General features: G+C 43.4%; 1 protein-coding gene across 1 annotated transcript in view; it reads left to right on the forward strand.

The window, feature by feature from the left end:
- LOC124615500 (monocarboxylate transporter 12-like) overlaps window positions 1-16,563 on the forward strand; it is a 204,558-nt gene that overhangs the window by 145,323 nt on the left and 42,672 nt on the right. Inside the window, exon 4 of the mRNA XM_047143450.1 lies at window positions 12,796-12,939. Coding sequence (XP_046999406.1) covers window positions 12,796-12,939 — 144 coding nt within the window. The remainder of the gene's footprint in view (window positions 1-12,795; window positions 12,940-16,563) is intronic.

A 16,563-nucleotide genomic window follows, 5' to 3' on the forward strand; every position in this document is an offset into this window, starting at 1 on the left:
ATTTTCAAGCAACTGAGAAATCAGTACCCAGAACAACCACATCTGGCCGAAATAACGGCCTTGATATGCCTGGGCATTGAGCTTGGATGGCGTGTACAGCTACAGCTGCCCATGCAGCTTCAATACGATACCACAGATCATCAAGAATAGTGACTGGCGTACTGTGACGAGCCAGTTGCTCGGCCACCATTGACCAGACGTTTTAAATTGGTGAGAGATCTGGGGAATGTGTTGGCCAGGGCAGCAGTCGAACATTTTCTGTATCCAGAAAGACCTGTACTGGACCTGAAGCATGCGGCCGTGCATTATCCTGCTGAAATGTAGGATTTCGCAGGGATCGAATGAAGGGTAGAGCCACGGGTCGTAACACATCTGAAATGTAACATCCACTGTTCAAAGTGCCGCCAATGCGAACAAGAGGTAACCGAGACGTGTAACCAATGGCACCCCATACCATCACGCCAGTACGTTCAAAATGTGTGTGAAATATCATGGGACTTAACTGCTAAGGTCATCAGTCCCTAAGCTTACACACTAATTAACCTAAATTATCCTAAGGACAAACACACACACACATGCCCGAGGGAGGACTCGAACCTCCGCTGGGACCAGCCACACAGTCCATGACGCCAGTACGGCGATGACCAATACACGCTTCCAATGTGCGTTCACCGCGATGTCGCCAAATACGGATGCGACCGTCATGATACTGTAAACAGAACCTAGATTCATCCGAAAAAATGACGTATTGCCATTCGTGCACCCAGGTTCGTCGTTGAGTACACTATCGCAGGCGCTCCTGCGTGTGATGCGCTGTTATGGGTAGCCTCAGCCATGGTCTCCGAGCTGATAGTCCATGGTGCTGCAAACGTCGTCGAACTGTTCGTGTAGATGGTTGTTGTCTTGCAAACGTCCCCATCTGTTGACTCAGGGATCGAGACGTGGCTGCACGATCCGTTACAGCCATGCGGATAAGATGCCTCTCATCTCGACTGCTAGTGATACGAGGCCATTGGGATCCAGCACGGCGTTCTGTATTACCCTCCTGAACCCACCGATTCCATATTCTGCTAACAGTCATTGGATCTCGACCAACGCGAGCAGAAATGTAGCGATACGATAAACCGCAATCTCGATTGGCTACAATCCGACCTTTATCAAAGTCGGAAACGTGATGGTACGCATTTCTCCTCCTTACACGAGGCATCATAACAGCGTTTCACCAGGCAACGCCAGTCAACTGCTGTTTGTGTATGAGAAATCGGTTGGAAACTTTCCTCATTTCAGCACGTTGTAGGTGTCGCCACCGGCGCCAACCTTGCTCTGAAAAGCTAATAATTTGCACATCACAGCATCTTCTTCCTGTCGGTTAAATTTCGCGTCTGTAGCACGTCATCTTCGTGGTGTGTCAATTTTAATGGTCAGTAGTGTATATCATATTCATCCTTGCTGTCCTTTATAATAAATTTTTCTTCGTCTAACAGATACAGTCACAAGTCAACACAGCATTGAATACTGTACAGCCATCACCTGCCACATTTCAACTAAGAATGTATCAGACTACGCAGACTTTACCACAACAACACCAAAGATTGTGCAACAGTAACGTAACTTGCTCTCTCTCTCTCTCGCTCTCTCTCTCTCTCTCTCTCTCTCTCTCTCTCTGATGTGCACATCGATGACTTACAAAATACACCTCACATGGTGTTACTCCTGGTGTCATCGTGAGGGGGGCAGTCGAGTCCAACTTCTGCTAAAGGTGGTACTCTTTAAGGGAACCCTGGTGGGGCAACGGTGCGTCACACACATTCAGCGTCCGCAAGTATTTCTTCTCATGTAACACCATCGTGGTGTCATTTTTCGAAAGGAAATGCTCGTCCACCAAGCACGTTTCTCTACATACTATCCTTGCGATGTTGAGGTACTCCCGAAGTCAGGAAGATCCCCAGATCTGCCACCGATAGAAAACGTGTGTGTCCAGCTCGGACGTCAATTACGTTCCTGTGCCAGTGTCCAGCATATCAAAGATCAGTTACCACAGCTCAGCGTTATCTTGGCTGAGGAGAGTATACAATAGGTTTATGACACCCTTTACAATCGAATCGGTGCATTCCTCCAGGCCAGAAGGCAGGGGCGGCTCCTGTATAGGTTTGCAGGTTTGCGCTACCCCCAAGGAATAAGTTTGTTCAACTGTCTTTGCCTTTGAGCGTTCTATACTAGTGGAGAAGTAGCGCTCTGTTTATCTCTTTTGAAATGCCCGGGCTCCAAACGCCGAACGCAGCGGAGTTGGACGGAATGTGCCCACAGCGACAGGGGGCTGCACTGTGGCTGCAAACGCAGACTTGGGTGTCTCAGAGGGGGTGCGGGGTGCGGGGGCAACGCTAGGCAACACTGTACTCGAATGAGGGCCTTGTGTGTATAAACACCTCACCCGCGCCACCCTGCCAGCCGCAGGAAGAGGGCCCGAACTCTTCTGAAGCGAAACGGAACTATCCGATCTTCGAACACAGTGGGATTCTCGCGCCACCTTACCAGTTCAGGTGTAGCTGCGAGCGAACTATTTCCTGTGCGTTGTGTTAGTTATTTTAGCGTGTGCTGGCACCTGAATTTTGAGGCTCAAGTGACAAGTGAATACGTGAAATAATGAATCAGGTAATTTCATAGCTCTCTGAACCCTTCAGTTCATGGAAGTTTGCAGAAAAATTAGAAATTAAGAGGCTAGGTAGGCCGACTCCTGCTTTAACAATTTCGCACACCGTTAAAACGAAAAGCCGCCAATTCAATAGGAAATTTAACACTGAATTGTACAACAAGCATGAATGGCTGTGTGGCTGTGACATGAAAAATTCCCTATTTTGTTTTCCTTGTTTATTTTTTGGAGGAGATCTTTCATGGTCTAAGCGCGGTGTCTGTGACATTCAGCACCTCCATGACAAAATTAGAAAACACGAACTTTCTTCAGACTATATAAATAACGTTTTTAATGTGGCAAATCTAGGCAATGTAAATATAGCTACCCAATTAGACAGTGCATACAGAAGGTCCGTGGCATTACACAACCAAAAAGTTACCGATAATAGGTACATATTGAATCTAATTATTAACTGTATTCGATTCTGTGGTGCGTCGGAATTGCCCTTAGAGTACATACTGGTGTTTTTCGTTCCTTCACATTAATTTTAGTGCAGAAAATTCAACAGGTTTACACGAGTAGAATGAAAGAGGGAAAACTGAAGATGGCGCAGCGATGTGTAATCTACTGCGGGAGGCAAAAGAAGTCAAGTTGTGAGGCAATAAAAAGAGTGAAATTCACTGGACACCTACTTGCAGCTTCTCTCTTTCTACCAGAGAAATTCGCAACTTACTCTTCCAGTTTTCCAGAAACTTCTTTCAGAGCTGCTATTGAACGCTACTGTATTTTGGAAGCAAAGAAACTTCGAACAGAACTCTCTGTTATTTATGGAAGAGAGGAGTTCAAAAGTATATGTGGAGCTTTCAGATCTCTGAATTACATAACAGACAATCTATGTAAAACACTGAGGGAATCTGTAAAACTCCTGAAAGCGATAATTACAATTCCACTGACCACATCAGAAGCAGAACGTTGTTTTTCTTCGTTGAAACGCGTCAAAACCCTCTTGCGGAGTGCTAAGGACCAAGAAAGACTGTCAGCACTCGCGAAGCTCTCTATTGAACGAGACCTCATTTTAGGAATTGCAGGCCGGCCGAAGTGGCCGTGCGGTTAAAGGCGCTGCAGTCTGGAACCGCAAGACCGCTACGGTCGCAGGTTCGAATCCTGCCTCGGGCATGGCTGTTTGTGATGTCCTTAGGTTAGTTAGGTGTAACTAGTTCTAAGTTCTAGGGGACTAATGACCTCAGCAGTTGAGTCCCATAGTGCTCAGAGCCATTTGAACCATTTTTTAGGAATTGCAGACTTCAATCAAAGAGTGATGGAATGATTTGCAAATACGAAGGAAAGAAGAATAGAATGTGAGGTGTATTTTGTAAGAAATCGATGTGCACATCAGAGAGAGAGAGAGAGGGAGAGGGAAAGCGAGCGAGTTACGTTACTGTTGCACAATCTTTGGTATTGTTGTGGCAAAATTTTTGCTTCTGCGTAGTCTGATACATTCTCAGTTGAAATGTGGCAGGTGATGGCTGTACAGTATTCAGTGCTCTGCTGACTTGTGATTGTTAGATGAAGAAAAATTTATTATAAAGGACAGCAAGGATGAATATGGTGTACACTACTGGCCATTAAAATTGCTACACCACGAAGATGACGTACTACAGACGCGAAATTTAACCGACAGGAAGAAGATGCTGTGATGTCCAAATGATTAGCTTTTCAGAGCAAGGTTGGCGCCAGTGGGGACATCTACAACGTGCTGACATGAGGAAAGTTTCCAACCGATTTCTCATACACAAACAGCATACGACCGCCGTTGCCTGGTAATAAGTTGTTGTGATGCTTCGTGTGAGGAGGGGAAAATGCCTACCATCACGTTTCCGACTTTGATAAAGGTCGGATTGTAGCCTGTCGCGATTTCGCGCATTGCTGCTAGCATTGGTCGAGACCCAATCATTGTTAGCAGAATATGGAATCGGTGGGCTCAGGAGGGTAATAAGGAACGCCGTGCTGGATCCCAATGGCCTCGTATCACTAGCAGTCGTGATGACAGCCATCTTATCCGCATGGATATAACGGATCGTGCAGCCACGTCTCGATCCCTGAGTCAACAGATGGGGACGTTTGCAAGACAACAGCCATCTACACGAACAGTTCGACGACGTTTGTAGCAGCATGGACTATCAACTCGGAGACCATGGCTGCGGTTACCCTTGACGCTGCATCACAGACAGGAGCGCCTGCGATGGAGTAGGGCTACTCAACGACGAACCTGGGTGCACGAATGTCAATACGTCATTTTTTCGTATGAATCCAGGTTCTGTTTACAGCATCATGATGGTCGCATCCGTGTTTGGCGACATTGCGGTGAACGCACATTGGAAGCGTGTATTCGTCATCGCCATACTGGCGTATCACCCGGCTTGATAATATGGGGTGCCATTGGTTACACGTCTCGATCACCTCTTGTTCGCATTGACGGCACTTTGAACAGTAGACGTAACATTTCAGATGTGTTAACGGCTCTACCCTTCATTAGATCCCTGTGAAACCAGCCGGCCCGGGTGGCCGAGCAGTTCTCGGTGCTACAAGTGATCACCACCACATTCAAATTCAGAGATAAAATCGAACGGCGTTAACATCAATCCCGCTAAAAAAATGTTAGTACGGCATGCCTACCCCTTTTTGAGTACATAGAGGTGCAGTTGATTGTAATTCCCTTTATACTGCAAAAGTAATACTTTTTTCTGTGTACACCCTTTGGTTTTATTATGAGAAGATGCAGGAGTGACACGAGCGGGCGACTCTTTATATCAGGCATTACAAAAACATGATCAGTGTACTGATTTTCTGTCTTTTGTTGATGTTTTCCTTCGTGAGGAAAATGCACCACCATCTTCTTTCGTCACGAGCCGCCACTGCCAGAAGGTGTGCAACATTATACTGATAAGTGGACTCATACTGGCGAGGTCTTTGCAAATTTTATTCGATTCTGTAATCACATACCATCTCTACCGGAAAGGTCTCATTTTTATTTTTCCTCCCCTTCTCGTGTTTCACTTTATTTTTTATTAGTAGGTGTATGAATGAGATTCACGCTGCAGAATCGATGAATTCAGCATGGAATATGATGATTTCATCGACCGTGGACTATCATTACATGTTAAACCCCAGTTACTATTGAGCAGAGGTAGATGTTTCTTCCATTCCACATGAAAAAAATAATCTCGAAATGCTATTTGTATTTCATATGCAACACTGTACAATCTGAAAGCATTAACTGTGAAGTGTTATACGAGCACATTAGACGTTGCAGCAACCGTCAAATTACGTGCCATAGTCAATTAATTTCGGAACGTCAAAATAATTATTATGAATAACAAGAGGAGATCTGTTCCTTACAGAACTATAAAGAGAAGCTGCAAGACGTAAAAATATTCTTTTTTACAAAGTCATGTCTTACACATCGATGGAGAAACAATTCTGAAAGATGAAATAATGCTGAATGACTAACTATGGTTTTTTATTTTTTTTATACAAAAAATACTATACCCATAAACAAACTTTAAAAATGAATTAAGAATCCTTCCTTTATTTAAATATTTTTTTAGAGAATCGTAGCATATAACAGATCCCGAAGAAAGTTGCCACACCTGAGTGACACAATACCGTACACTATTACTTATTATTGCAGAATTCATAAAAAATAAATTACCGCCATCAGAACCTTCTCCGTCATTTTGTATAGGTACGTCATACAGGCTGCCTGATATTGGTTCCATCTGAACATTTCCTTACGTGTCAGTGTAAGTTCAGTGCCCTTCATACTAACAGCTCATACAATTTGCTCCTGCGTAAAAGCGGACTTTTGAATAACCGTGCTCAGTTGTACGTGAAGCAAATAGGAAGCAACGATTCAATAGAAGGATACTGTAACAGCGCCTTTTGTAGCCCATATTGAAATATTTCGTCAGTTTCGGCGTTACGTTAACTTGGAGAGCAGAGAATATCGACTGTACAGGGAAGGAGGGCCACGCTCCTTTGACTCGACTTAGAGCTTCACAGAAATGCTGGAAAATCTGAAGACACAGCCGCTTTGAAGAAAGGCAGCTCATATGCCCGTCAAACCTTCTTGATTTCCCTAAACATCTGTCTCTCGAGTCCCAAGAAGTAGTCCAAATAATAACAGGTAGCACAGATTAATTCCTGGTATGCTCCTCCACGATAAACGTGGCGTAATAAATCATACCCTCCACCATGAATTTCACAGGGAATCTTCCAATTATATACGCAGCTACAAAAATCTGAGACCAGTATGTCTATAGCGAATTATTTTCCAAATCTACTTGCTGCTTATATTGGACGATTTGTTTGGACGGAGTGTGTACTTATATTAGTTTTGCGTTTCTTCTTCTTATTACGACAAGCCAGAAAAAGAGAAGACGTAGCTTTAAAACTTTTATGTAAACTGCTCTGACGTGGTGCATGGAACGGCTTCAATTTTAAGAACGAGGTAATTCAGTATCAACCCTTCAGCAAGTGCTTCTAGAGGTGAATCGTTGGAGATATTAATGGGTTTCCTTGGTTTAAAATACTCAGGAGGCAGACACGATCGCCGCATACATGGATGAGCCAAAACATTATGACCATATACTTAATAGCTTGTCCGCCCATCTTTGGAATGAAATACATCACTGATTCTGTGTATCGGGCATCCATCAGTTTGTTGATAGGTTTGTGGTGGTATGTGGCATTATATGTCTACGCACAGATTCGCATAGATAACGGGCCGCTGATTTGCGTATGCGGTGATGGCGCTCGATAGCGACCAGATGGGGTCCATACGATTTACATCAGGCGAATTTGGTCACCGACACATCAACGTGAGTTCACTACAACCACTGTGGCGCGGTTCTGGCTCCGAGACACGGACAACTATACTGCTGAGAGACGACATCGCCGTCAGAAAAGGCATCAACCATGATGGGATGCAGGTGGTTCGATTACTGTCCCAGGTCCCATGCTAGCGTAGGAGAATGTTTCCCATAGAACAATACTGCTCCCACCAGCCTGCGTCCGTGGTACGCTGCACGTGTGGAGCCGCCGTTCACCTCGTTTGTTTAGACGACCATCGACATAGTGCAGCGCAAATGTGATTCACCCGAAGCGCCGACACGTTTCCGTTGATCGGCGGTCGCATTCCAATGGTCCTGTGCCCACTGCAGTCATCACTGACGACATCATTGGGTCGACATGTGAACACGTAGCAGTGGTCTGTTGCGGAGCTCCACATTCAACAATGCACGATGAGCGGTTTGCTCTGAAACACTTGGGAGTGCACCATCATTGTGCTCTTTCGGCAGAGATGCCATGATCACCATCTATCCCACTTTACAAAGCAGACAAGCCTCCGGAAGTTACCTTTTTTGTAGAGTCGTGGACGTCCAACCATTTAGCGCCTAGTGGTAGTTTCACTGCCCTACCTCTTCCCGTAGACGCTCACGACAGTAGCACGTGAACATTCGACCAGATTCGCCGTTTTAGAGACTGTCATTCACAGGCTCTGTATAATAACACTCTGCTCTTTGTTAAAGTAGCTTAACTCAGTGGATTTTTCCATTTGCAGCCCTTATCTTCGTTAAGGTGATCTCTCGTCCGTTTCTGCTGCGCTTGCATTCTTTTGTTACCACGTCACGAGCCCGTAACGCCACCAGGCGGCAGTGGACAGTGGACAATGTGGACAGTGGACAATGTTATGGCTTATCAGTGTATGTTGGTTACCGTTCCTCGTACTTTCGCAGGCAGCGTATCGGTTTTAGCCAAACTGGAGTCCATGTAACAAGAAAGATTGTTGTGTCAGAGGCGTAGACATAAACTGAAATCCTCCAGTACAACGGTAGTGCAACGACTGGCAATCATGGCAGCTATCTTTACAACTAACAAAAAAAATTCCGCAGTGAATAGTAATATGGCCCCAAAATTACACCAAGCTGACCTGTGTAAATAAAATTTGTGTCCAGAAGCACGGTGTTTGTGTTAAAGGAAGACGGTGATAACTTTTCTTCCAGAGTCTCACACACTGAAGTACAGTAATATTTGTAAAGGCTTTAAGCTGCTTGTATGCCACAGCTATCACTGTGAATTTTTATGTAGAGAGCGGTCTGGACGTTTCAGTTGCTGCCGTCAACAGATCAGAAATAGTGTAACTGACACTGAATTTTGTATTACGAGCTCTAAGTTTTGATCTGATCACGGCAGAAGCCGAACCGTTGTAATTGGTGAACATATATTAAGCGACCTAGAAGGTCGTTGAATATTTTTTGACAGTGCAGCTACTTGTCATAGGGAACTGAATTGCAACGATTACTATATTAGTATGTGAAAAAGACTCCTATGTAGTTGTAATACTTAACAAAGTGGTCCTTTGTTTCATTTCAAAGGGAGTCCTTGCTCTTCACTCTTGTGACTTTCACTAAACTTCTACGCAGTTCACGAACATTATTTACCACTGAAAAGTTTCACTGTATTATTTCTATTAATTCTGTAACCCACTTAGTCAAAATTCGTAAATAATTTCAATGCTTAGCTAGAAGTTTTCAGCAGTAGGACACCTCTAATTCGTGCATGAATTCCGACACTACATCACTTTATCATTCATGGCATAAAATTCCACGACATCATCAAAGTATCAAAATATGTTCAAGGCCCTATGATGTGGCCTTTGGATTTTGTGCATGACATTTTTCCAAAACTTCTTTAAGTATAAAACTCATTCTTTTTACATTAAAGAGAACATAAAACGGAAATATAAGCTAATTTTATTATCATACGACATAAAATTTGTATTACATCCCGAACTAATAATGTTTTCGATGACCGCAGTTAAGGCGCTCGTCATGTTAAATTTATTTTTCTTTTCTCCCTTCCGTTTTGGCCACAAGGGACATAATGGCAGTTACTTCTTATTTGTCCTTTTGTTTTATCCGAATATTCTGGCATATTTTCACGCCTCTTTTCTTTCTTCAGAGCATTTCAAGTATGTTGGCCTACTACTTTTGCCTTGTAATCCTTCTAAATTTAACACTTTACTTCTGAAAATATGTCTTTTTGATGCAGCTTCTTCCACTTTTATACGCCAATATTTTCAACAACTCGGATCCAGATTGTTTACGATTTCCTTCCCCAGTGAGAGCACTTGAAATTCAGTCCCGTCAGTCTGTTTGCATTCTTCCCACATGAAGCACAAACAAATGATCTTATTTTTCTTGTTGTTAGTATAATTTTTTATACGATTACATATATTGAATTACTGCTTCTTAATTTCAAGGCTTACTTCCATCTCATTGGACTTGTAATTCTTATAATATTTCTAGTCAGTCTAATTTAAAGTTTAGTGTTGGACACCACTTGCTTAGAGACATTCTGATTTCACTACCATGTTGTGATGCATTATTTTTGAACAATTTGATATGTTTTATTATAATTTTTTTTTATTTCCATATTCCTCGTCCATTATGTGCATTCTTTCAGTCATGACAGATTTTTGTAACCAATTAACTAGCTTATCTTTCATCGATACGTGAACTTATTGTCATTTTCTATATGACCATAGTCTATCCGCATACAATTAGCTTTCTTCATACTGCTAGCCATAAATATGGCCTTCTCTGTAGAGATTCCTAAACGCGATTTATAGGCAGTGTGTTCTAAGAGATTACCTGTATTTCTGCATCTACTACATTTTCAGATAGTACAGCAAAACTTCCTGCAAACCCCAGGCAGTTTAGATCAATAAAGTGTTTTTTCTTCCCAGTTTTATTGATGATACTTGATATTCTTTCAGTTTTTCTAATACACAGTTGATGAGGTCTGGAAGCCATCACCTTGCCTTACATCTGTATCTGTAACGTACTCGCGAACCCGGTAGTAGTTTGCAACTGGTAAATATGTATGGAACAAAGTATACATATTAATCTGTCGCCCCCTTTTTTCTCTATGTTCTCGTGCCCTCTCTCTTTGTCCATCTCGCCCATTCACCCTCTCTCTGTGCATCACCCCTTGCCCCTCTGTCCTTCTACTCCTCCCCCATCTCTATGGCCATTCCCCCTATCCCCCCCCCCCCCCCCCCCCACCACCACCACCCATCGGTCATGTTACTCCTCTGTCTGATCTTGAGCCTTGTTTGTTGTTACTACGACGGAACCTTGATTGAGAGCTGAAGTCACTTAAAATGAGTGAATAAATCGATACGTATCGTTGTTATACGGGGTATGAGGCAGACTTCAGCTGTTGGATCTGTGAGGATAATATCTTCGATGATAGTATTTAAGATAGTTTTAATTTGTGGATGGGTACGATTGAGATTCCGTAATAGTATTCTAATCATAGGCCAATAAACCATAAAATTCCTCTCTTCTGTTTTCTGAAAACCACCAGCAAGAAAGAAGCAGAACAGTACTTTGTTGTGTATGCAATTTTTGTTTGAAAATATATCTGAGGAGAGAGAATATCTATTGGAGAAAAAAATCTGTCTAATGGTTTACGTGCTCTAGGATCGAATTTGAAATTAAATACGATAAAGAAATCGAAACCATACATTTTTCACTGCACTGCAAAACATTTTCTTTCCCGCAGTTGGTTTTAAAAGTGAAACGTCCCCTTAGAAAAATGACTGTGCTGGTAAACCTCTACGTTATTTGATTTTCAAACAGGTGAGTAAAACTGAACTTACTCAGAGATTTCTCTCTTTACTTATTCTGATCAACAGTAAACTGACACAATTTTTTTTTTTTTTTAACGCAATCTGACTTTCAATAATCCCTACAAAAGAATGACCCTGACTAACAATAACCTATACCTTTCGTGAATCACTTACCTCACAAAAATCTTAGTTACTCAAACTACTGCAATACAGCGTGCGCCAATACTACCAGCTGAATAAAAGATTCTAACTACTGGCGGCACTAACTACCGATAGGCATAGTTAGCAAATGAAAGGTTTTGATGGAGAACAAACAATGTATTTACCTTAATAGTGTTCAAAAGTCATAATATATATATCAGTTCATGACATCCAGTCTTACAAACTTCCTTTTTCTGACGGACACACGTCCAGATCGTCCGTTCTCAAAACTTTGCCATCTCTCTCCACAACTACCACTGCTGGCGGCTCACCTCCAACTGCGCAACGCTACGCGCTGTTCACATCCAGCTGCCCAACATTACAATAGCAAATATTCCAACAATACAAATCAGCCACAGACTGCACACAGCACAGTCAGGGATTTTCTTACAGAGCGCTACGTGGCGTTACCAACATAAAAACCTAAACAGCCTACTTACAAAAGATAACATGTGCTTTGTCGTTTAAAAACTATATTTCCTCTGTTTGTCCGAATGTTTGTAAGAGTATCGCGTAAAAATTTGAGGTAAACCGGTGAAGAATTTTTAAAGATTTTTGGAAACTATGTTAAACAACAACGTGTCCAGTTATATATGCGTAGTAATATTGGTGAAAAAATCGTTGACCTGTGACAAGTGACAGAATCAGAGTTCACGACTGACTGAAGCCGCCTCTGTAGATGAAGTCGCTGACGCACGTCCTTGCTGTGGTTCTCGGCCACCTGGAGGTGGAAGAAATATTCACCTTCCCTGTCTGGGCGGCAGTGGGCTGCTCAAAGTTCTTCATCACCAGACTTTGCGCCAAGTTTCAGGATGAAGTTCCTACCCCCTCTGCGGTGCTTTAAGTGAGCATGTGACTGATGGTGGGAACCGTTCGTCGGACTGGGTCGTCAGTCTCGGTCACCCTATTGGTTGTACGCGAGGAGCCACGTGCCGCCACAGGGTTTCATCCTCTCCCTTCGCTTATCTTTATATGACAGCTCGCTATACGCGCACCGATAAACCGTCACCTACACTGAACAGATACACTTATGACACAACTGTTATAAATCACGGGGAAAGGGTCCACTGAACGATGAGGAGGGAAACCGTTTCCGATTAGGTGGGCTTCCTTCGGGGTCTCTCCCGGTCAGTAACACCACAAGTCTGTCTAGCACATTCACATGCATACTAACTGCACTTGTCGGGTCGGGAAACCGTGGTGCTCAGAATGTACGTGGGGAACTTTGGGCCCCGATGTACTCATGCGCTCCTTCTTCTTGCAGGACTCTTCACGGGCCCGCTGCTCAAGAAGTACACGATGCGTCAGGTGGCCATAGCTGGGGGAGTCTTGGTTTCTACGGGGCTCATCCTCACCAGCTTCGCCAATTCCCTTTGGCACATGATCGTCACCTACAGTATTATTGCAGGTAAGTCTAATTTTAACGCAGAGCGCTACGTGACGTTGTTGTTGTTGTTGTGGTCTTCAGTCCTGAGACTGGTTTGATGCAGCTCTCCATGCTACTCTATCCTGTGCCAGCTCCTTCATCTCCCAGTACCTACTGCAGCCTACATCCTTCTGAATCTGCTTAGTGTATTCATCTCTTGGTCTCCCTCTACGATTTTTACCCTCCACGCTGCCCTCCAATACTAAATTGGTGATCCCTTGATGCCTCAGAACATGTCCTGCCAACCGATCCCTTCTTCTGGTCAAGTTGTGCCACAAACTTCTCTTCACTCCAATCCTATTCAGTACCTCCTCATTAGTTATGTGATCTATCCATCTAATCTTCAGCATTCTTCTGTAGCACCACATTGCGAAAGCTTCTATTCTCTTCTTGTCCAAACTATTTACCGTCCATGTTTCACTTCCATACATGGCTGCACTCCATACAAATACTTTCAGAAATGAGTTCCTCACACTTAAATCTATACTCGATGTTAACAAATTTCTCTTCTTCAGAAACGCTTTCCTTGCCATTGCCAGTCTACATTTTATATCCTCTCTACTTCGACCATCATCAGTTATTTTGTTCCCCAAATAGCAAAACTCCTTTACTACTTTAAGAGTCTCATTTCCTAATCTAATACACTCAACATCACCCGACTTAATTCGACTACATTCCATTATCCTCGTTTTGCTTTTGTTGATGTTCATCTTATATCCTCCCTTCAAGACACCATCCATTCCGTTCAACTACTCTTCCAAGTCCTTTGCTGTCTCTGACAGAATTACAATGTCATCGGCGAACCTCAAAGTTTTTATTTCTTCTCCCTGGATTTTAATACCTACTCCAAATTTTTCTTTTGTTTCCTTTACTGATTGCTCAATGTACAGATTGAATAACATCGGGGAGAGGCTACAACACTGTCTTACTCCCTTCCCAACCACTGCTTCCCTTTCATGTCCCTCGACTCTTATAACTGCCATCTGGTTTCTGTACAAATTGTAAATAGCCTTTCGCTCCCTGTATTTTACCCCTGCCACCTTTAGAATTTGAAAGAGAGTACTCCAGTCAACATTGTCAAAAGCTTTCTCTAAGTCTACAAATGCTAGAAATGTAGGTTTGCCTTTCGTTAATCTTTCTTCTAAGATAAGTCGTAAGGTCAGTATTGCCTCACGTGTTCCAACATTTCTACGGAATCCAAACTGATCTCCCCCGAGGTCGGCTTCTACTACTTTTTCCATTCGTCTGTAGAGAATTCGTGTTAGTACTTTGCAGCTGTGGCTTATTAAACTGATTGTTCGGTAATTCTCACATCTGTCAACACCTGCTTTCTTTGGAATTGGAATTGTTATATTCTTCTTGAAATCTGAGGGTATTTCGCCAGTTTCATACATCTTACTCACCAGATGGTAGAGTTACCCACATAAAAACCAAAACAGCCTATTTACACGTTGTTTTATCAAACAAAGGCGTGGCAAAAGTCACCGGATACCTCTTCACATCAGGCAGGACCTCTTTTTTTTCCCAGCCTAGTGTAGCAACTCGACGTGGCGTGCACTGAGCTAGTCCTCGGAAATCCCCTGAACAAATAATGAGGTTCGATGCGATATTGTGAGGTATCCCGTGACTTAGCGTATATTGGCTTTACTTGGGTTCTTGTTGAAGCGTTATAATTATTTCAAAATAAAACTCACTACCAATGTTTCGCCAACGAAACAGATTTCATAAAGCTACAATAAAATAGGAACGTCCATACAAGAAAATAACGCACAGATTTCGTAACGCTATAATAAATTAGGAGGATCTACAAAGTGACCATAGAACGAGGAACGTACGACATCTGAATTAAACGTTCGGGGAGTGCAGGGATAAAGCTCGTTTACGTACATATAGTGGATGTTGTGGACTGGTAAGACAGCCAATCCACTGTGACGGGTAGGCGAAAGGCACGCGTTTAAGCTCACGCAGGCTGGCGTGAGGTCTGGAACAGGTAAAGTAATTATACTAGCAAAGAAGGTACGTAGCTTCTGAAATACTTAACTTTAATCCATAATTGGTGAACATCGGTCTGACGGTACATGCATCACAAGATAAATAGCAAATGATAATGGCGCCTTGCTAGGTCGTAGCAAATGACGTAGCTGAAGGCTATGCTAAACTGTCGTCTCGGCAAATGAGATTGTATGTAGACAGTGAACCATCGCTAACAAAGTCGGCTGTACAACTGGGGCGAGTGCTAGGAAGTCTCTCTAGACCTGCCGTGTGGCGGCGCTCGGTCTGCAATCACTGATAGTGGCGACACGCGGGACCGACGTATACTAACGGACCGCGGCCGATTTAAAGGCTACCACCTAGCAAATGTGGCGTCTGGCGGTGACACCACAGTGGATATTTTCGGCAGGCTAAAGCCTAACAGTACTGACAGTAACATATTTTCCAATACCCCTACTCTGTACGGTTTTACATAGAACAGCTACAAACGCAGAAGAGCTACTGCCGTACGTACCCCTAGGAGCACCCCATGCTTTTGCAGTGTTCCTAAATTTTCCTTCAATATGACTGTTCATTACCACAACTCTGCCTCAGTACACATTTACCTTAGCGTATTCGTGCAGACCAAGATCGTAAATTTGCCATCACCCTGTGCCCTCGTTTCATCTTGATTTATCTGACGTTCACAACTTCTAATCGCAAAGAAATCATCGGACATACCAGTCACTGGGCTTGTTACTTTCATTTCTAGAGTGGAGAGTTCGGAGCAGTGGTGCAGTTGAAACCTGAAAAAGACTGCAAGCGGATGGCGAATGATGTGCCACGTCGGCTTAGAAGCCCACTTTTCATGTCACGAAAGGTAAGCGTGTTGTTTCCGGGTAGTATCACAGCATGTCAATGCGCCGAGCGTATTACCTCGGCACTCGTCTTAGCTATTGCCGTCGTTTTTAGATTTTTGTGGAATAATACGCACCTGGCTAGCGACCTGTGCGCCCCCTGTTGTCCAAGCATGGCAGGTACCTATCTGCTCCATACAGTTACATCTGCGCTTATATTCCAGAAGCTAAGCGCTGTCTAAAGCAAACAGTACTTGTACGACTGCAGCTTCCCCCTTCCCTGTTGCATTCGCAAAAGGCGTGACGTTGACCAGCAGTCGTCTAAGCGAACAACAATGGATCTTTCTGCCTATTTATGCGCAAAGCATTGTAGTTGTTTATGTTGGAGGTCAACTGTGAGTCCTGTGCGAATTGTCGACCCTACAGAGATCTCATAGTATTTCATTATGACTTTTTTTTTCACGTTGTTACTTCCCTGCGCAGAACACCGTGTTCTGCGAACAACATCAAGAACCCAGAATGCATCGCTGAGTCTGCAGCGGAGTCCACCGCACAATGAAGGATTCAGTAAGGAAACGGCGCCTTAGGCTGTGTCTAAGGCATTTCTCCTCAATTTCTTTCTTCTCCCACTATGTAAGCATAAGAGCTTCTGGAAATTTTGGAAGGTAGGAGAGATGTACAAGCAGAAGTAAAGCTGTGAAGGCGAATCATGAGTTCGGCGGCGACAGCGTTGCCTACGAAACTAAACGTTCCAAGTTATCTACCTCAAGCAACTTAA

This window comes from Schistocerca americana, chromosome 5 (assembly GCF_021461395.2).
Source record: "Schistocerca americana isolate TAMUIC-IGC-003095 chromosome 5, iqSchAmer2.1, whole genome shotgun sequence".
NCBI lineage: Eukaryota > Metazoa > Arthropoda > Insecta > Orthoptera > Acrididae > Schistocerca > Schistocerca americana.